Source organism: Momordica charantia, assembly GCF_013281855.1.
Source record: "Momordica charantia cultivar OHB3-1 chromosome 6 unlocalized genomic scaffold, Mcharantia_2.0 BLBB01000006.1, whole genome shotgun sequence".
Taxonomy (NCBI): Eukaryota; Viridiplantae; Streptophyta; class Magnoliopsida; order Cucurbitales; family Cucurbitaceae; genus Momordica; species Momordica charantia.
This window is the reverse complement of record NW_028275164.1, coordinates 27,633,912-27,656,807: the sequence shown is the minus strand read 5'-3', so window position 1 is coordinate 27,656,807 and position 22,896 is coordinate 27,633,912. Positions and strand designations below refer to the sequence as shown.

General features: G+C 32.6%; 2 protein-coding genes across 2 annotated transcripts; one reads left to right on the top strand and one right to left on the bottom strand.

The window, feature by feature from the left end:
* Nucleotides 1-11,672: 11,672 nt before the first annotated feature.
* LOC111023333 (glycine-rich protein) lies at nucleotides 11,673-12,824 on the top strand. Its single transcript, XM_022300753.2, has one exon. The coding sequence runs from the start codon at nucleotides 11,703-11,705 to the stop codon at nucleotides 12,633-12,635; it is 933 nt and encodes a 310-aa protein (XP_022156445.1). The 5' UTR covers nucleotides 11,673-11,702; the 3' UTR covers nucleotides 12,636-12,824.
* Nucleotides 12,825-13,214: 390 nt separating this feature from the next.
* Nucleotides 13,215-15,857, bottom strand: LOC111022652 (putative ADP-ribosylation factor GTPase-activating protein AGD8). Its single transcript, XM_022299839.2, has 6 exons — nucleotides 15,568-15,857; nucleotides 15,348-15,466; nucleotides 14,364-14,784; nucleotides 13,870-14,289; nucleotides 13,666-13,767; nucleotides 13,215-13,591 (listed from the first exon to the last, which is right to left on the bottom strand). The coding sequence occupies exons 1-6, from the start codon at nucleotides 15,634-15,636 to the stop codon at nucleotides 13,484-13,486; spliced, it is 1,239 nt and encodes a 412-aa protein (XP_022155531.1). The 5' UTR covers nucleotides 15,637-15,857; the 3' UTR covers nucleotides 13,215-13,483.
* Nucleotides 15,858-22,896: the final 7,039 nt, after the last annotated feature.

Here is a 22,896-nt window from a genome sequence, read left to right as displayed (position 1 = left end):
TTCTTTCTTTGCTTGCCTCGCCAGAACAATTTCCGGCGATCGGATTCTTCAACTTCTCCGGCCACCAAAAACTCCCACTCTCTCGAGTTGGGGAATCAGAAAAAAAAAAGAAAAAGAAAAAAAAGGTTAGGGGATAACCTAACATTTGGATGGACAAAACATCAATTTATGACGTGTTTCTCCATTTGTCTTTATGCATCAATTACTCTACCCTTTTTTCTTTCCAATCAAATTTTCCATATTTTATATAATTCTTTTATTTAGTACATTATACTAAATATAAAATCAATAATAAATGTGGTTGAGAATGAGATTAAAATTCTTATGTTAACTATATGAAGAAAAAGTCATAGATATATGAGTTAGAAATATTTTCATTAACATTGGACATTTTATTTGAAACTAAAAGTAGAATTATAAAGATTTATATTCAAAATAAACAATATTGATCTAAGAAATATGGAAAAGTTTAGTATTTCTAACAAATGTGTTATGATATAATGAATACGAGATTACCAATATAAATGAATATTCAAATAATTTGACTAATCAATACTTTAACTATTAGACCTGCAATCTATTGTTCTGTTCAATAATAAAAAAAAAAGTGAAAAATATTTTTGCCTCTTTAATTTCATATTTGATGTAATGCACAAAATACTAACCCAAGATGTTAGTTGTTTTGATGATTACTGCGGTTAGCTTCTTCTTATAGAATCGCTTTGGCAAGCATAACAAGTATTTTATTTTAGTTTTTAAAATTTGGTTAGAAATTTTAAATAATTTTAATAAATTAATTATTAAAATAAAAAATATAATTCTAGTCATATGTTATTATTGAAAGAGGGGATATTAGATATTATTCTCTCTCATATATTATTGATTCAAAGTTGCGGTCCTATTCAATATTATGACCTTATTTTGGGAAGCCATTTTTGGAAGTATATATTTGTTTTCATTCTTACAAATGAAAAAATATTGAATCTCTTTGGTCAAATAACCAACCAACAATTTCATTATCTAATTTTTAATTATATCATTCCCCATTAAATAATTAATAAAATAAAAAGCATTGCTACCTAATGCAATTTGATATGTGGAGGAAGATAGATTTCAGAAAGATTAGCTAGGTTGTTTGAGCTAGACAAACTTGTACCAAATTTTGATGAGTTTTTCCTTTAATATATGAGCTACACATCAGTATTCACTTCATCACCATTATCATAATCTTAAAACTATTTGTCATCTCTCACTTAATAATATAGAATTTGGTCCAACAAATACAATTGGAAAGTAGGATATTGTAATAGTGATCAACTAAAGTTTGAGAAAACTTGATTTATAATCTATATTTTAAAAAAATGTTTGTTTGATTACAAAAATGACCAATTCCACAAAGTTCAGATCATTTGGATGAAACCAACAAACGAGAGAACCCACACAGAGAGAGTATAAAGATCCCATGTTCAAGTTATTCTCGATCCGATTTATACCCAGTACGAGAATAGTCTCATGTACCTGACTAATGAGGCAGGACTCTTATCTATAGAGGTTGAACTTCCAACATTGGTTACGACAATCCCATAAATCACAACGCTTTAATGGAGAAACGGTTTGCAACAAACAATATAATAATCATTAGCTCGTCTCTTACGAGGGTGAGCTGTTGAGATCCTTATTGATTGGTTTGGGCTTTAAAAAGTTCCAAACGACCAAATGATAATAATATCGGCTCTACCTTTAAGAAGTAATTTCGAGCTGCCTATCAAAGATTTGGTCTCCAAAATTGGGTGATTAATATTACTTGTAACCTTCCAACCTAATAAAATATTAACACGTAGCTTATCCAAATTCTCTCTAATAATGTTAATTCATAAAAAGATGGATTTATTTTTTCTTTATTGAATTATGTCCCCAAATAATGGGGATTTGCTTTGGAGAACATAAATAATGGCTGATCGCTCTTTTGAAGGCATGTGAGATTGGGTATCTTGCAATCACAAGCCTTAGGATTAGGTAACAATGATTTAAAAAGTCATATGTGCATGTTTTTTAAAATAAAAAACGAAAAACAAAAATAAAAATGGTGAAACTTTAAAATTGAATTGACATTGGGCAGATGGAAGTGAAACAATTGGGCAAAGACATATTCAAGGAAGACAGACAGATGTTAGGAGTCAACTTATTTGAATGTTTGGTCTTGAAAACAATTCCATAATGTCCTTAAAAATTAGTACGTACGTGGGCATTTTGTTGAATTTTGGACCTTCTTTTTTCTGGACAATTTCCCCTACTTAACATCCACCCCAAAACCCTAGGTCACAAATGCTCCATTATTTTTTTCAAGAGATTTCTTAATGCAAAAGAATGTGATCATGAATTTATTAGATACTCATTCAATGACTATAAAAGTTGGATCGATCCTCCAACTTCAAAGATAGAAGTAAGGTGATTTAACAGTAAGTTAGGTTCTTATCGTCCCTCTTCTAAATTGCAAATATTTATATGCACAACTTAGGATGACTCAATCACTCCCTGAAGTTTAAGACTGAATTTTGATTTGTTTTTTCAACCATCAAAACTAAGAAAATACCAAATACTAATGCATATTTGGCTATAAACTAGAGTCTCAATAGTTTTTATGAAAAATAGTCTTACTTATTATTTGAATTGTTAGCAACCTGATGTTGCTATGGAGAAGAACATAAAGCTAAAAATGTTAAAAAAATTTAATTTTACAGTTGAATTTTTTTAGTACAATAATATGAGGATACATATATTTTTTTCTTAGTACAACATGTGAGGGCGGTGGGGATCGAACTCACAACCTCTTGGTTGGAGGCATATACCGATTACACTGAGCTATATTCACTTTGGTACAAGGATACATATTTTTAACCATGGAGTTGAGTCGAGTCATGTTTTAATTACAGATCAACCAATTGAAATGCTTCAACCTTTTCCCTATTTTTCACTACAATAGCATGTATTATATAATCAATTTTTGTTTCTATTCTTCAAAATTATAAATAGAAAGTATATATATACAACTTAACCAACATATCTTTAAACAAAGGGTGGCAGAATTAATTAACAGATGAATCCAGAGGATCCATGACATTAAACTTCTGAGTAATTACACAATTAATATAATTATTTTATCAGACAATTAATGCTGTCGCATTGAATTAGTACAACATTTTAATTAATTATAAATATTTGTGATTCCTTTTCTTTTTTCTTTGTTTGGATGTAAATTGTAATACAGCAATGGAATCTTTCTGAATATAACAAAAGTCGAATTTCAAATACCATCTCAACTTTATACTTTTAAACAAATCAACTTTACACTACCAATCAATTTAAAGTTTAAAATTTCACATGAAATTATGACATCGCCATTGCGACTGATTTAGCATGAAACCTAATCCATACATTAGTTATAAACATCCACCCCCTATTTTAGAGGGAAAAAAAACAATTTTTTTTTTGGCAAAGGAAAAAAAATTCTATTTTTTACAAAACTAGTTATAACTATCTACCAAAAAAAAACTATATATGAGCACTTTTAATTCGCTTTCACATCTCGTAACTTTATTATATCTCATTAATGACATTGCATTTTTATTGTGTTTAAATATAATATCTTTTATATATATATATATATTTATTTATTTATTTGGCATGCTTTGTCCATAAAAATTATTCAAAGTCTTGCATTTTATTTCTTTATTGATCCTGGTTGTACTAATTAAATACATTGTATTATATTTTGATTTGATAGTATTTGCCAAAATTTAATTTAACGTATCAAATTAATAGGATTTTTAATATATTTATATTAGGTAGATTAATCAAATATGTGAATTTCATAACTTTTATTTGTTGCACTCTTAAGTTTTGTTGCTTTTGTTTTCCTCTCCTTTTTCACTAAAGAGGCAGGATTTGAAAGGAGCCTGCTTCAGAAAAAGAAACAAATAATAATTAAAAAAGAGATTTGAAAGGAGTGAAAGAGTGGATTAAGAAATAATTTGAGTATAAACCATGGAAACATTCCTGGGCAAACAATCATACCACAACTATAAAAGAAAAAGAAAAAGAAAAAAAGAAAAAATCATTCTCTACCAACACAATAATTACCTTGTTGATAACAAATTAATTATTGTCTTAAAAGAGCACTATTTACTAAGTAAGCATTATTGTTTTCATTCTTTAACTCCATTAAAATTAAAGGTCGGTTTAGTATATTTTTAAAATAATAAAAAACTATTTTTATTTTTCAATATATAGTTACATAATAAATTTTTTTTTGAAAACATCACACAAAATGATTAACCCTCTAAAAATTGCTCAGCTATTGTAATTGCAACATTTCTTTGTCCAAAATAGTACATTAATTTTACCTAAAATACAAATATTTTGAAGCACAAATTCTTAACTTGTAGCTTTCACTCAAATTGAGGCATCTCATTTATGGATAACAATTCTAAAATATGTCATTTTTGTCTCTATAAATAAAATTATCCTGTTTCATAATTGCATTATTTTCTAAAAAGACAGTCACTAAATTTAATCATAAAAGATATATATTGACACCACCGAATAAAATTATAACATTATTCGTCCTTTGAAAATATACCTACTCTAAAATTTAATTCAAGTGCCAATAAAATACGTAAAAAAACAAAAATTGTTGGTTTTGATCAGCTCAGGCCCAGCCTTTCCAGTTTAGAATAGATTTTAAGAGAGAGAAGACTTTGACTTAGTCATTGAAAAGAATTTTATTATTTTCTGAATTTCTGAAAATGTGTTAAGTGAAAAAAAAAAAAGAAGAAAAAAAAATGAAATGAAGAAATAAGCAAAATTAATTTTACGACGGTGCGTTTTGGGCTCTTGTTGTGTTACTTTAGGAGTCAACGGTGAGCTCATTGAACACGCCACACGCACACCAAGCATGACTAATGGCGTTTGTTGGTACGTGTTTCACACGTGTGGGCCTTCCTTTTAACTTCTTTGGGCCCCATATGTGGGCCTAGCCTCAGACACGACGCCCTCCTTGGGCCCCACGACCGATTAAACGCCGGCCCAAGGCCCATAGTGGCATCACCTGTAAATAACTTCTCTTTCTCACTCCTTTTTTCTTCTTCGATCACTTGATGACTTTGCATTGACGTGGATCTTCCACAAATCAATCATTATTGCCCCCACCATTATTATTTATCGCTTCTTTCTTTACGTGCTCATGATGAAAACTCTCGTTCGAAAATTACTTTTTTCTTTTAAAGCGCTCATAATTTTTTATTTTTTATTTTTACTTTTCTAATAACAATAGTATGCAATGATTAATAATGATCTTCCTCTTAATGGTAATTAAAATTTTGCATTTTTAGAAAATTAAGGATTTCTATTTCGAATATATTCATCGATATTTTTTATGAATTTATTGAAAACATTCCTAATGAAGATTTCAGAAAAACTACTCCCCAAAATCAAGCTCAAAACTCAAAGATAGTTTTTTTTTTTTTTTTTTTTGCAATAAAGGAATAATGCTTTCAATAAATATGCGGTGTATATATAATGCTGAAAAGTAGAATTAGATACTCAATAATAGGCAGCTGACTATTGAATGAGAACATATTGAAGTATTTATTCTTATATTTTCTTCATCATCATCATTTACATGCATATTTATCACAAAAAAAGCAAAAAAAAAAAATCATAATCACAGTCACATGAATATTATACCATTTAAGTATTCAGCAACTATTTCGAATTTCTACATTAAATTATGTGTCACTTTATAAAACTATTATTAAATGAAAAATAATAATAATAATAATAGAGAGAAATGGAGAAATTAAGGAGGGCCAAAGAAGTTGCCAAGTAAGTGGCTAGACTTCGTGGCCACCAGCGACAAAAAAAGTTGACCCAAATTTCTTTGTCCCATATTCTATAATCACTTTCATTATCAAAAATAATAAAGTATATGGAGCTTTCTCATTTTAATTGGCCTATTTTTAATTTTTTTTTTCTTCCCTTCATGAATAACTTAGATTTGTATGGTGGATGGGTAGATGATTGAGAGAGAGATTTTTCTCTTCTTTTTTTTGGACAACTAAAAAATCACATAAGTCATATCATTATCTTTGGCCAATCCAATTCTTGATAATGTTACTTTGGTCTTCTAATTTTAGGATATATCTAATTAGTTGTACTTATTTATTCCCTAAGGGATAAGGATAGCTACATTCCATCTCTCCATAATTATTGGACTTCTAAATTTTTGCATAAAAATCTAAGCTTTGTTGTTTTTACTATTCAAAGTTGTTGGGCAGAGTGCCATGCTTCATTGCAACTAAAAACTCATATGAATTAAATGCTTCTTGAAAGGCAAGTTTCATACGATGAGGAGGATTCAATTGGTAAAAATCAACGGTTTAAAGTATATTTATTTTCAGTTAGAATCTAATCTTCACCAATCACTTTTACCTAAAAGAAAAAAATGATCCTACTATTTGCATGGGACTCTCCTTATATTTAGGAAGAAAATCTAGAATTTCATCAATCCAAAGAGACATCTGCTTTAAGGATATACAGTCTTCCAAAATAGTGATCATTGCCAACACAGAAGCTATTTGATCCATGTGAGCTCCTATTGTCTTGGAGCTTGTCCCATGGACCTCAAATCTATTGGTTTGATCCAATAGCTCGTGTCCCCACCATTGCCTTGTAATGTTTGGCTTATATATGCTAGTTCTTGTTCGAGGCTTTGACTCTTGGATCATCTCTGAGCATAGAGGCACAAGATGCGAGCCAACGTTTTGAATTTTTCTATTGTTCACTGGTTGACTATAACTTTTTCCTGCCCATCATAGTATCACTACAGAATTGATATATCTGCATGAGTCATAATTAGATGGAAAAAAAAAAAAGACTCATAAAAAGGCAACGATATAAAGGTAGCCAAATGAAAAAGCTAGAGAGACAGCACAACATCGACGAATCACATATGTTTTTGGCAATCTTCCTTTTGGTGGGTTGGGTTGAATTCAAACAAATATTTTTCTACTTCCAACTTTTTTTTAACGTTTAAAAAATGTGTATGCTTTACTAATGATTGTAAAGAAAAAGCAAGATTCTACATACAAATTAATTTAATTTTATAATTATTGTATTTCAGCATTATTTATTACAAAGATGAAGATGCATGATGTGCTTTCTTTTCTTTTCTGGCAATCATATAACTGGACCTTTCTTTTTATCGGAGGACAGCTTCTAATATTCCATTCCATGATTACCTAATTATAATAATACCGTATATTTAGAATTAATTTATTATTATTTCTTAATTAAATACCCCCAGGCCCCAACAACTACAGAAAAGAAAGAAAAATGGAAATAGAACATAAAGTAGTTCTCAAGTGCTGTCTTTATTGTGTTGCATAATTTTCTGAAGAGAATGGGCCCAAATATTCACCAATGTAAACCGAAAGCCCATATAGGTACAGGTTTGGGCTCCAATAATATGGGCCGAAAGAGAACCCAACCGAGTGAGTTTCGGCCCAATTAGTTGTAAGGTTACGAATTAGGAAGCTTAGAAGTAGAAATTTGTAGGGATTTTGCGATGGCAAACGTAAGAGAAGACGGAGAGACGAAACGACACCTGATCTTAATTTTTTTTTTAATTATTTATACATTATAATACAGTATATAATATCATCAGATTTAAAAATTTCAATTCTTCAATCATGATTTAGTCATGGTATTTAGGTTAAATTTGGGCTAGTAAATTTTGAAAATATTGTTAATGTAGGAGGTTTTTTTTTTTTTTTGGCAATATAAGCTGTACTGTATATATAGTACATAACAAGAAATATATATATTTAAACTTTTGTTCTATTTATAAAATGATATATTATCCTTTTATATATATATATATATATATATATATATTTATTTATTTATTTATTTATTTATTTATTTTATTTATATATGTAAAATGACTATAAGTTGTTCCGTATTCATATTAGATCCACATATAAATATTTAATATTTACATCATTGCATAAGTTATAAGGCATTCATTTTTTTTCCTTTCTCCAACATAAAAAATTAAGAAATTATCTAAAAGTTGTTTTCAAAACACAAACTCCTATTTTTTAATTAAATTTTCACGAATAAGAAGTGTTAAGGATCCCGCCTTAAAAATATAAGAAACCTAACAATAATTTATATTAATATAGGTAAGCTACTCCTCCCGTCACCAATTGATTTTGGTAAGGAACTTATAAATATTAATAGGATAGTGAGTATTTATCATTAACAAACTATAAAATTTTTGAAATAATCTTTTAAATGCTTGTTTCAAGAAAAGCAATCGTATTAACTTTTACATAACCTATCAAGCACATTTGAAAATCAGAAGTAAAATTGGAAAGATAATAATTAATCCCATGGAAAAGTAAAACTCACAAAAATAAAAAGAAGGGAGAAACTAAAATGAGCAAAATTATATAAATTATAGTGTAGTATTTATATTGAATGTAGACGTCAGTATGATGTGAAAAGAAAATAAAAGAAAAGAAAAAGAAAAGAAGATCCACTGAACAAACAACACCATATGTGCGCATACATCCCATCAATTATCACCATAATACCTTACACAACATCCCAACTAAAAAAAATACTTCACTCTCTTTTGAGACCATTCTTTTTCTAACCACAATAAAATATTTCAAATTAAACCGCAGAAATATAAAAACATTTTTTTTAAATAGTGAGTTGTCAATTTTTATCAGTGGTCAAAACAAGATTTAATTCAAATTTATGAGGAGCCAAATATGTTTAGCGACTAAAACATCTAAATAATAGTTAGATGTTTGTCGGTAGTTGTCCTTATCTTTTGCTGGCAACCATTAAATCTTTTTATAAATATAAAAGAGGAATGTGAAAAAGAAAAGATTTATGTTTTTTTGTTAAATAATAAAATGCTGACAAAGTTTGGTGGAAATCAAGAGGATGGGTGTTAATGGATAAGCACTTAAATGTAGTTCAAAACATCCATTTGGATCTACTTAGTCCTTGTATAATTTTAAAGCCTTTAATAGTTTCTTACACTTTGAAGGCTGTGTACCTATCTAATGGGGGATAAACTTTGGCTCATGGTTAGTAAAAAGCAATCTTACAATCATTACATATTTGACAATTAAGAGAGAGAAATGCAAACATAAAAATATCTTTAAAAAAAATTAGTTTTCAAATATTTATGGTAGTAAAGACAAAGTTATTCTTTACTGGTGAGGAGCCAAACTTTATCCTCTGATCATTACATGTTAAAAGGAAAATACTTGGCTCCTTCAACGTAGGTAAGGGACAACCATTGTCCTCACCACAGTTAAATATGTTAATATTTGGTCCTCGTCGTTAAGGAACAAAGTATTTTCTTTTACTAAATTTGATGTTGTCTAATAGGGTTTACGTTGTTGACTGTATAAATTTAATGTTGTTTTTTTATGGCACACTGATTATATTATTAAAAGATTATTGCATGGCGGTTGCTTTTGGACAAGTATGTAATTGTTATATTAATGGAGTTCATATAGGGCAAATTTATTTGAACACATTTTCAAATACGGAAACTAAATAGACATAGAAATAGATTTTAAAGTTTCAAAAGTATATGAACTAAATAAACAGTCTCAGACCAAACTGATAATTTAACCATAATCATATTCAAGAATTCTATTTGTGACATATGAATTATTGGGAATGAATTCAAACCACGTAATGTAGGTGGGCCTAGATACTAAGGTGGGCAGCTCTCAATTTAATGGAGTAATTTTGTTGAAATATATTTAAGGAAAAATAGTCGAATGTTTTTTCTATTGTATTATATTATTTGTGTTTTATTGTGTGCATGTGAGTACCCACTAATATGTATATAATATTTGTTTCCACCAATGTGTTTCTTTTCAAAGGTGGTGACTGCTGGCTCTCACTTTTGGTTCAGTGGATACCTAATCAATGTATGTTTTTCAACCTTCTTCTAAATTTTGGTATTAAACAAAAGATATGATTAAATACTTTACCTCTCTTTTAACTATAAAGAAATACAATAGTCCACACTTTCACACATTATATTGTAATTAATCATTCTCCACAATCGTCTACAAGAATAATATAACCATAGTCTATTCGAAATCATTGCTACTCAAAATACAATATTTACGAATAAATCTCTGTTTGCATGCAATATGGATAAAATCAATTAACGGTAGGAAATTAATTAATTTGTTGTTAAAAGGCGTGGTTTATGAAGGATGAACTTAGTTTCTCTTTTTAATTTTTTTTTATATTACAATAATATGTAGGGGTGAAGTTTAAACTCAAATTTAGACATATTGATATATCCTCGTAATAGAGGAAAACATGACAGGATTCGGTAACTATAACTCTTTTTTTCTATCTTTTTCTTTTTATTAAAAAAAAATAATAGAAACATGTTTGATAATCTCTTCAGCCTCAATGGTGTTCGTTATACCGCACTCAATCAGAATCTTTGGTTCATATTTTTCTCACATGTTCTTTGACATCTTGGCTTTCGCATAGATTCGTGTATATTTTTGTCCTAGAATTTTCTTTACCTCAAAAAATGATGCTCTTATATCAAGGAATGACTAGCTATATGATTGCAGCCCCAAAAATTTAAAGTTCATTGCATTGTAGCTACCATTTGAAATCTTTGGCTTGAAAGGAATAGACGAACTTTACAGGATGCAATTGTTGTTCGTTCTCTAAAATTTTAAAACCAAAAGGAATTAAATTTTTATATTTTGAAAATATAGCGAGTGAGAATAAAAAACAAGAAATCAAATAATTTTCTTCCTTCCCAAATTTGTATACAACTTTAAAAATATTTTTTTAAAGTGAGAATGAGAAATAAGGAACTATTACCCAACTTTATGCTTCTTAAACACTGAAAATATAAAACAAGAAATGATATAGTCGAAGACTTTTATTTTGTATTTAATTAGGGTCAATGGACGCTACTCAATTAATCACCTCAAACATAAAAATCGAATTTTTTTTTAGTACAACATGTGGAGGGTGAGGGATCGAATTCACAACTTCGTGGTTGGAGGTATATGTCAATTACTGTTGAGCTACGCTCACTTTAACAAACATAAAAAACGAGATTGAAAGATGGGAATTACAAGACTATTTTGATGTTGATAAAAAAACGTGATAAAAATCAATTTTATTTTTTTTAGTACAACAATTTAGAGATATAGGAACCGAACCTCAAGAGAAGGAGTAGATGCCAATTACTGCTGAACTATATTGACATTAGTGTGATAAATATTAATTGAATTGCAGTAGTAGGTATATTGACATTAGTGTGATAAATATTAATTGAATTGCAGTAGTAGGTGGGAGTGAAGAGGAAGAAGAGAGTGGAGGACAGCATAAACACACTGATTTTGCAATATGGAGTGAGTGAATAAGGGTAAGGCCTATATGAGAATTGTCCAAATCTTGTGTGCATAAATTTAGATTTTGGGCCACACCCCACTCCCCCACTTTCTCTCTTTTGCATGTGCCTCAACCACTCTGTGTAGTGTACACAAGTTGCGCTTTTGGGCCCTCATCTCCTTATATATACCTCTCCACTCCCTCCCTTTTCACTTCAACCGATAAACAAAATGGCTTCTCAAAAACTTCCCTCTCTTGTGTTCTTTCTCTTATTAGGCATTGGGGTTTCTTCTGCAGCAAGAGCTCTGTTGAATTATGGCGGAGGTGAACAACCTGGCTATGTTCCTCCCTTTGGTTATGGTGTAGGCCATGGTGGAGGCGGCGGCAGCGGTGGCGGATACGGTGCTCTTGGCGGTTACGGAGGTGGTGGAGGCTACGGAGGTGGTGGTGGTGGCAGCTACGGTTCCGTAGGAGAATATGGCGCTGGAGGGTATGGAGGTGGAGGCGGAAGTGGAGGCGGTGAAGGTTATGGTCCGGCTGGTGGACGTGGTGCCGGATACGGAGGTGGTGGAGGAAGTGGTGGAGGAGCCGGTTATGGTCCGGGTGGTGGATATGGAGGAGGTGGTGGAAATGGCGGCGGAGCCGGTTATGGTGGTGCTGGTGGTGCTGGATATGGAGGGGGTGGAGGAAGTGGTGGCGGAGCCGCCTATGGTGGTCCCGGTGCTGGATATGGAGGTGGCGGTGGAAGTGGCGGCGGGGCCGGCTATGGTGGCCCTGGTGCTGGATATGGAGGTGGCGGTGGAAATGGCGGCGGGGCCGGCTATGGTGGTGCCAGTGGTGCTGGATATGGAGGTGGTGGTGGAAGCGGTGGCGGAGTCGGCTATGGCGGTCCTGGTGGTGCTGGGTATGGAGGGGGTGGTGGAAGTGGTGGTGGTGGAGGAGCAGGATATGGTCCCGGAGGAGAGCACGGCGGTGGTTATGGGAGCGGAGCGGGCGGTGGACACGGCGGAGGAGGAAGCAGTGGTGGAGGAGGGTCGGGATATGGAGGAGGAGGTGCCACCGCGCATGGCGGAGCATACGGTGGTGGTCATGAAGGAGGTAGTGGATATGGTGGAGGTGGTGGCAGCGGAGAGGGCAGTGGCCACGGTGGATATGCTCCTTGATAAACAATTTCTCGTCTGGCAATTGCTCATTATCCAAATATATGTTATTTACCATGATAATAAGAAGCTAAAAAAGTCAAATATATTGTAAGACATTTTATCCTTCTTTCCCTAAACTATTCATAAGAGGATATACATGCCAAAGATTGGGGAAAGAAGATGATTTATAATATATATATATTGTAAGAAGATGGGAGCTGTTCTACTTTCTTAATTAATATTTCTTGAATTATATAAGTAATCGATTCTCTTATTCTGGACAAATCAATTTGCATGCATGCACGTCTTCAACAACTTCCTTTATATATATATATCTCTTTTCTTTTAGTTTGATCCAACGCCTCTTCTTCGCCCTTTTGGGCTTCACACGATTCTTGAACCACATCGCTCATAATGCTTGATTGATGGATGTGGATGGATTTTCGTGGATTAATTGACTACATCTGCGTGCGGAGTATATATATACATTGTTTTGTTTATGAGATTTTCAGAATTCATTTATTTTAACTGTTTTTTGTTTTAGCAAACTAAATCGTAAACCGACTTAACGGACGGGAGAGGGTTGAGAGAGGGAGAGAGTTGTGTTACAAGATGTTGAAACGATCTTATTTGTGTTTCAGAAAACAAAAAAATAATAACAATAGATTTGTGATGCACAATTCTTTACAATCAATCACTAGGTGAAAAAAAATTTAAAATAAAAATAAAAAATACAAGTGGTAATTCAAAAAAAAAAAAAGAAGAAGAAGAAGAAGAAGTAAGCAACAATATATAAAGCTGTTGTTCTTCTGGCAAAACAATAGTATTGTAATTTGCAAATGTGCATTCAACAGTTGTTGTTGGAATAATCAAAGAATTCTGTCTTGAATATCAGTAATCAACGTGGAGGCCAATGAGCTCAGCTTCCTCCCCGTCTCCCCCGCAATGTTCTTCAGCGAAGATATATCTTGCTGGGCCTGCAAACAAATTCAAAATTCAAAATCAAACCCAGGCCCATAATGATTACCCCTCTTGCATCTTCAGTTCTCACCTGGAAAGAAATCCTGTTGATGAGATCTGTTGCAGCAAGATCCAGAGTCGAATCATCTCCTCCCTGTCCAAACAGATCCGCACTCGATATCGCCGATGAACCCTTCAAAAATTCGAAATCCCCATTCTTGTCAATTCAATTGTTTGAACTTTGGACAATTTAAATCAGACCCAACAGAATTTACAAACGAAGCGACGGTCTTACAGAGAACTTGTGCAACGAAGCCTTGGCATCGGAGTCGGCAGATTTTTGCAGGTCACCCCCGAAGAATTGGGCAGAGGAAATGGATTTGGCGTTGGAGAATTTCCTCCTCGCCTCCTCAGTTTCCTCCATCTGGAACTTGGCGGAGCTCGACTTCTTCGGATTCGGGTTCGGGTTCGGGTTCCCACTCTCCATCCCGAATCCGAATTCAGTGAAGAAGGAAGAAGATTTGGGTGGAGCCACATGCCCCAACACAGGCGAAGACCCAGTAGAAGAATTCACCTCCGAGTTAGATTGCGCATTCTCCAAATACTCAAACCGACAACCAAACGGGGAAGCACTCGCCGGTCCACCGTAGGCCGTCGACGTCGAAACCGGCGTCGCTGGCTCCTCCGGTTTCTGGTCGTACACATTCTCACTCGGCTGCACCATTATTCACATTATTACAATCGCAACACATGAAGGGGAATTTAAATCAATTGAAAAATGAGAGTGACCTTGGTGGTAATTTTTCTTGCGCCAAGTCCGCCGGTCCTGCCCGCTGGCTTTTTGGCAGCAATGGGTTTCTTGATGGAGACTACAGAAACAGAGATTTGAGGGGCTTCTTGTTTCTTAGAAGGGTTATCGGTTCTGATGTGGGGGAGGCCATTGCCATTGCCATTGCCATTGATGGGTTTTGAAGAAACGGGTAAATTAGAGGGGAGGCCGGATTCTTCTTCTTCTGCCATGCTTTTAGTTTTAGCAACCTCTTTGGACAGAATTTGCTTGTACAACTCTGCAGCTCTGGAAGTGTATTTGGCTTCGATTTTGCCGCCGTCTGTCCAGCCGTGCTGCTTGAAGAAGGCCTGGGCACGGCTGTTTCCGCCGAAGCTCATCGTTTTCAGCTGCTCCGGTGACCATGAGTCCAAATTTGTAGACCTACTCAACAGTTTTCAAACATGCCTCGTAAATTACTAATTAATGAACTTACTAATTTTCTCCCTTTCCTCCAATGCCATTGTTGGGACTACCCGATTTTGTTTCGTGTTTTCTTTTCCTATTTGTTCAGATTAATTTATACAATAAAAATTTTATTAAATTTAATATAGGCGATCAAATTATGAATTTAGCCTTGAAATTGTTGTACTTAATTTTTAAACTATAAAACATCCCATTACACTTGCACCACTAAAATTTTAATTGTTATTTTATGTAATCATTTCTTTCCTACCACACATAATTAGCTAAGAATTTTAAAAATTCAGAACGTAAATGATAACTTAAATTTAGAATAAAAGAGCACAGCAATAAATGAATCCGTTCTAGATATTATCAAAATGTAAGTTCATGGAAAATACAATTAGAAATTACGGAAACCAAAATGTAAGTTCAAAGATGAGCTTAAATCAGGAACGCCTAAAACAATTTCAGATCCATGAGATTTGACACAATGTGGATGCAGATCGAAGTTGAAATGTTGAAATTAGAAGGTAGATTCTCACCGGACGAAGCTTATATGGACACCGAGACTCCGATGAACGGCGGAGCAATCGATGCAGAGGAAGATCCCGAACGTAACCGACGCCCAAGTAGGGTTCCTCGCATTACAATCGAAACAGATCTGAACAGAACAACAAAACCAAAACAATTTGAATTCATCTCAACTCGTTCTCCAATATTTTCCAACAACAAATAATTCTAAATCCCTAATTTAACTTTCACCTTGTTCTCCGACTTCGCCTTGAGCTTCCTGAATACCGCGTTCTTGTCGCTGAAGCTATCACACGCCATTGAGGAAAAACAGAGAGAAGAAACAGAGAAATTAACAATGAATTAGCAGATCCCCAAATCGAAGAAAAGGAATGTAACACTGAAATTGGCTGTGCTGGGGAAGATGAAGATAGGGTTAACAAAAGAGGGAGGAGAGAGGAAGAGAGATGGAACCGAAACCACTAATTGATTTGGGATCTTACGGTTTCTTCTTCTGCCATAGACGAAGACGAACACACAGCTTTTATTAGTATACTAATGGCGGTACCGTACGTTCTCAATTCTTAATCCCCTGACTAAACTACCCTACCTGATTGTCGAAGCGCTCGCCTTGATCCCGGGGCTTTTACGTAATCTCGTACGTAGTTCATTTGTAACCATCTTCGTCTGCTAAATTTCTGTTCACGCCGATGAATAAAATTGGTAACTTTTTTAACTCTTTTTTCAAAAAGATTTAAAAAAAAAAAAAAGTCAGTTTACAGTAACCGTTAGGTCAAGTTGAAGTCGATCTACGGTTGACCTTGTAGTCCCAGACCAGACGTTCCCTTTCTTTTAGTTTATCAGTTTGGTTTAAAACTTTAAATTAATATTTAAGTAATGCTTTTTAACGACATTTTATAATTTTAGTTTTTTTCCTTCAATTTAAAAACGAATGTATAATTCTGATACGAATTTTCATATTAGAAACTATATATTTGACTTGTGCTTTTCTAGGATTTTCATCTTTTAAAAAAAAAATTAATCTCAAGATTTCCCTTAATTATTACTATTTTATTTAATTGAATTTGTTTTTTGTTTCACACTTAATATCAAATTCTTCCTTTCCTAATCAAAATTCTTTTTCCAACTTAATTTTTTCCCCACGTCACCTTTTTTTTTTTTTTACAATGATAAATGTATACTCATGACCATTATATAATAATATATACTCAAATATTATGTTATATAATAGATACTTTGAAGTATATGAGGCATATATCCAAAATCTAATATATATTAACTTCATACTTTGACATATACCCAACGTACGGTCCACAAAAAAAAATTAAATACAAAAATTTTGATATAATTATAAAAACATATACTCAACATATCCATATATTGAAATATATACCCAATATATATTTATTTTTTCCTTTAGATCATATATTCCAAAAACCATTATATAATAATATTTTTAATAATCTTCTCATATACAATATATTAAACATATACTCATTCAAAAGTTATATAATACATACTTTTGTTTTTTTCAACCTCTTCCAAAAGATTATATAATATCTTATATATACTAAACCATTAAATTATATAATATATATTCCAACAACTATAATATAATACAATTTTTTATTTTAATCTTCAAATACACACCTCCCAGAGAAAAAAAAAACTAATTCTCTTCCTATTTCTCTTCCACTCTAAATAGTCACCTCATCTTTCTCCGATGATGTCTAGCGGCAACTAGTGCGAACAACGCCCCGCAAATTATTGGGTTTGGTATCCTGAACTCGTGAATTTGTAATTTGTAAACATTTTATTTATTATTAATAAAAATCATTTTTATTATTTCTTTGCATTACTCTATTTTAATAAACTAAGATCCAAGGTTATTTAATGTAACTTGAACAATATATATTTTATATATAGTGTATATTTAATATATAGTGCATATATTTGATATACAATAAGTGGATGATGTTCCAATAATAACCTAAATGGTCTATAGTACATGGATAAGGTTGGGTACCTTATTCTGGTAACACTATGGATACGACCCGTTTTGTAATAGTTACAAAAGACTTTATCCAAGTCGTTCATGTAGAGACATGCGAGTGGCGGTATCCTATACAATAAGTTTGTATAAGACCATACCACGAAATAATGAATTATTGGTTATAACATCGTTAATTAATAGATTGTTATCTCATAGGATGACCATGTAACTCGATCTTAATCCTAAGCGAGTTATGGACTCTTGCCTATAAGGGATCGTCCTTTCATTTGTATGGGTGAGAGTGACCCAAGTTGCCGACTCAATAATCCTGCCATTTTGGGGACGAGACAGAGTGGGGAGCTGGAAACATAACTACGCAATATGGAATTTACTCCTTCCCGACTTTAGGGAAGTAGATAAGTGTTCCCTTACATGCTGATTCAAGGACTTGCACAATGGGCCCCACCCTCTCACTAGTCCAAGAGGGACTTCCGATATTATTGGTCAGACCATAACATTGTTGTTCATTAGAGGAGCAGTGATATTTAAGGAGCAAGATGTAACTCATGGGTAAAACAATAATTTGACCCAATTAGAGTTACAAGCACTCGTGAATGATTGACTTGTCGTTATTGGTCGTACATATATCCGTGGACACAAAAATATTATGCAGTGAGAAGAGTGCAACTGCGAGTCTTTAGTAGAGTGACCCGTCGTTAACGAATGTTGATTAACTCGATTAATGAATTTGACTGATTAATCTCACATCATTAGAGCTTCTGATCTGTAGGTCAATTAGGACCCCTTGCTAGCTCACAACGGGTAAAACAAAGATCCAGAATTATGAAATAATTTGAAATGTTCAAATTATATAAGGGAATATATATAATGTATATATGCATTATATAAATATATGTTAATTTTTTATAAATATTCAGAATTAATATTATGTATTATGAGAGTGTGGCTAATATTATGGATGAGAAAAGTCCCTATGCGAATTCAAAAAAGAAAGATATCATCTCCTAGATTTAGGAGAAGATATTATATATCAAAAGAAAAAGATATCTTGATGGTCTTAGGATTTTTCCTCTATAAATATATACTAAAAAGATCTCTCAATCCCTTACAATTGGATCTCACAATTTGGATTCGTTGTCTCATTGGGTTTACACGAAGAAGAGTTTTCAATGGTAAAATCCAAAATTCTTCCCTGTTTTATATTTTTTCTATGTTTTGAATTTTCGAAAGAAATTCAAGCACGCGTTCTACTGCTTCCGCTCCGGAATTCACATCTCTTCACAAATTGCATGACCACCCGAGCTATGTAACGACTTTATAAACACCCACAACATTGTCTGACGTTCCTCCACGAGTAGACTCACAAGATCTCCCTCACTGGCGACCACCTAGAGCAAAACAACCCACATCCGACACCAAGGCCCGATCTCCGATGCCCAGATCTACAACATGCTGACAAGCTTGACTGCAACTCCGACCCGCGATGGCTAACAACGAGAATGACTACTCCCTTGGTAATTTGTGACGACGTAAAACAAGAGAAAGAGATTTTATGGAAAAAAAAAATAATCATTACACAACGAGACAAATGAGAAGAGCATTGCATGTCTGATTGGTGATACAAGATTAAAAAAAAAAAAAAAAAAAAAAAAAAAACCAAGGAAAATCTAGGGTACGTAGGGATGCTCATGGGAGGAGGAAGGCTTCCCCGCCCCCCATTTAATTCTTCATCGCAAATTTCACGTGGATTAGGTGGGGAATCCTTGCAGGGAATTTGTGGGAATCGGATTCCCGAGTGGAATTTTTCCCCATTTTTTTATTTTTCAATAGATTTTTTTATTAAAGAAATTTTTATTTAATTGTTTAATTTCTAACGTCTAATTCTCTCAAATATATATATTAGGTGGGTGGGTAGAAAATAATAGATGATCTTTTTAGTACATGTATATATAAAGATGATGATATAATTATTTTAGTGTGTATCTATATACATAAATATTTTAAAAATAACGTGGGACGAGAAGGGGAACGGGGATGGGACGGGGAATGTTCCCTATTCCATCCCATTTAGGTGGTGGGAAAAATTTACGTCGATCCCGTGGTAAAAATGAAACTCCCTAATCATATGTGAATTTGCCAACATACGTTAAAGATAGTGGAGATTTGATGCCTCGAATGTGAGTTTGAAAATTCGGCTCCTAACTTTTAGGGATTTGATTGTGGGTGTGATTTGGATGGAGTTTTGATGGGAAATCATAAATTTAGAGTTTTTTCTATTTTTGATTGTGTATTTATTTGCTTGTTAAATATATATTTCAATTGACAACTTAGTAATCTTTTTATGGTTCCATACTAAATGGACTCATTTTTAAATAAAAATATAAATTGTTAATACTTGAGCTATTTTTATAATTAGAATCTCCAAATGAACTAGTCGAACTAGTCGTGTCCTTATCCTTAATTCCTACTTAAAAAATAGGGGCAACTAGAGAAATGACTATATTTAATAGTTTGATTTTGAAAATGGCCAAAATAATTAGATATCACGAAAATGGCTAAAAGACAGTTAGAGTTGAACTACGAGATTTTATGTGGATAAATTTACCCTCCAGTCAAAATAGGTAAATTTATCTTGTTAAAATTAGATTGTCAGGTAGTTTAGTTTGTAAAAAAAAATTTAAATAAATTTCCAATCTTAAATGTCAAATTTCAATAAATTTAAACACATACATCAATTCTGATGTTTCAATAAATATCATTAGTACCTGGAACTTGTCAATTCTGATCTTTTTTAGCTCAACGTAACCATTTTATTGTTAAACATTTAAAATTTATTGTAAAAAAATCAAGAACATCCAATTAGATTCCCGTAGAACTAATTGATACTCATTAGAAATATAATATGTGGTACTAATTCATATTTTAACAATATTAGGAATACGCATTCTTATTTGTTGGTTGTATCGGACGAATTTTTTTTTGGACTTGATTCAATGGTTGAATCTTGTGGAATTTTCTTTTTTCGTTAATAATCTAATTTTCTAAGAACTGGGTTTGCTGCAATAGAAAGATTCTTTCGAGTAATGTTTCAGTAACTCGATGACTAATTCTCATATACCAAGAATTAAAATGCAACTTCTTAGAATGTAATAATCGTGGCATATTAGTGATGAATGTTGATGGACAAGGATAACCCAGTCAAAATGGTCATCTACTCTATAGAATCCTATATCTACCCCGTTGTATTGACGTCTCTTGCTTATTTTGTGAGATAACCTCTAGTAGCCATATATTTACACATCCATCGTATCTCCCCTTAGGTAAATATTAATATATGTTTCCTTGATTGCTAATATGCATTTTTGATTTTGTTGGTTTTTATTACCTTTTTGCCATATTTTATGCATTGATCTTTGTTCCGATGCAGTGATAAAGAAAGATTATGTGATGCAAAATATGGTTATTTTCTGCAGATAGTTTTCAATCTATTTTCGGCGTCTGAACTTTCACTACCCCTGTAGATGGTGTTATATATAGGGTTAGTATCTACAACTACGCATTAGTCGTTGCACCTGACATCCGCCAACAGGGATATGGCACACGCCACGTCCCTATCTACTAACAGCCTCATAATTATCGACTTGCCAACACCATTTGTGAAAAGTGGAAGACGTGTAATTTTTTTTCCTTCTGGAAAATGAAGATCACTAGAGATACATTCACGGAGTTGTTGTAAGGTAGAATCGAATGAAATTGAGACGTGCTCGGTAATGAACCCTTGATAATTGTTGTGCTCCTCCCAACTAAAACCGTGGCTAACAATGATCGCATAATATTCCCGCATTGATTGATTTAATTCATGAAAAAATGTAAAAATGAAATGGGTGGGGATTAATGATACCTTGTGTAAGAATATTAAAGAAACACTGTATTTAAGGTTGCTGATTACAGTAGAATGTTCAAACCAATTAGTTAGGTTTGTTTAAAAAAATTAAACACATTTTAAATTTTGTGGAAAGATTTTAGGAATTATATAGATTTTGTAGTTAAAGGTCGTTTCAATATTAACTATGATATATAGATTTTGTAGTTAAGGTAGTTTCAATATTAAGTCTATAACATTGCTTAGTTAGGGACAGATTTAAGGGAACGTGGGAGGCCTAAAACGTGGATGGGTAAAATGGAGAAAGATTACAAGGACAATATAGACATGAAATGTGTGGAGGGATAAATAAGGAATTATATACCTCCCAGATTAGAAAAACTTTAGCCGATTTTTCTTAACCATACGTGTAGCAAGGATTTCCCTAAAAAATAAAGTAGAAGCAAGCAGCCCGCCTCCAGAAAGTTGGGCCCGAATGTGTCTGGGTATCCGGGCCAGAGTTTTGTTTGGGCCGCGAGAGGCCCAAAACAAAGCACGAAACTTTAGCCTCGGATGGTCATCATGGAAAGGAAATAAAATAAGAGAATAAAAAGTCCATGTTTTTTTTGGGGGGGTTTTCACATTTATAGGGTAAATTAAATTAAGAGAAATAATTAGGTAATTGATTTAGAAGTTGACTATTGGGACTCCACTTTTGAAATGATTGAAAAGCAGGAGATTCGTTTCCATGATTTTTTGTTAGGTAAAGCTAATTTCAATAATTTAGATTAAGGAAGAAAACAAAATCAGGGATTATATGGGTATATCTGGATTATGACCAATGATCTGACGTGGATAATGAGACTTTTTTTTTCATTTTATTTTTGCAAAAGTTTATAGCTGAATATGTCTTATAGTTATGGGAAAATGACTTTGTATCTTATCCTATTAGCTCTGCGGGCAGCGGTCCACAACAGTATTATCAGAGGAGTGCGAATTAAAATACTTTGTTTCCAAATCATAAACGACAAAATTAAAAAATAAAAATAAAAAGGAGAAGAAAAGGCCAAAATGTATTTCAAAAATATTTCTAATATAGAAAATCAATGTGTGGTCTCTTCAAGACGACAAAAGTGACAACACCCAATTTATTATTTTTCCAAAAATGAATATTTCCTTATGTTTTTTAAGTCCTTAAGATTTCAGACAGTATAATCAAATTAGAAGATTTATTTAGATGTAGATTTTTCTTAAAATTTTGTTTGGTAAAATTAACCTCTTTGGTGCCTTTATTTATTTTTACAACGCTTCCTGTTCATCTTCAAATTCTGATCTTAAATAAATATGAGATAATAGACCTTTATAAAAGAAACAAAAATGGTTGATATTTTTTATTTAAATAATAAAATGTGGCCTATGTGATAAGTTTGGAGTTATCTCTCAAGGAAATCTTTCCAATTTTAAGATAAACAAACATCTGAATAGATATTCTAATTTTGATTGGAGGTTAAAGAGAACTCTGCCATTTCTCCAACATTTATTTGTTTTAAAATAAACCCCAAGTTTGATATCTCTAATATTTTTTAAATAAGTTTTAAATATTGTAATATTTTAAAAAAAAAAATCTAATGTACGGATATAATGGTAAATTAAAGCCAGCCAGCCAGGTGGCCCTATTCTCTTC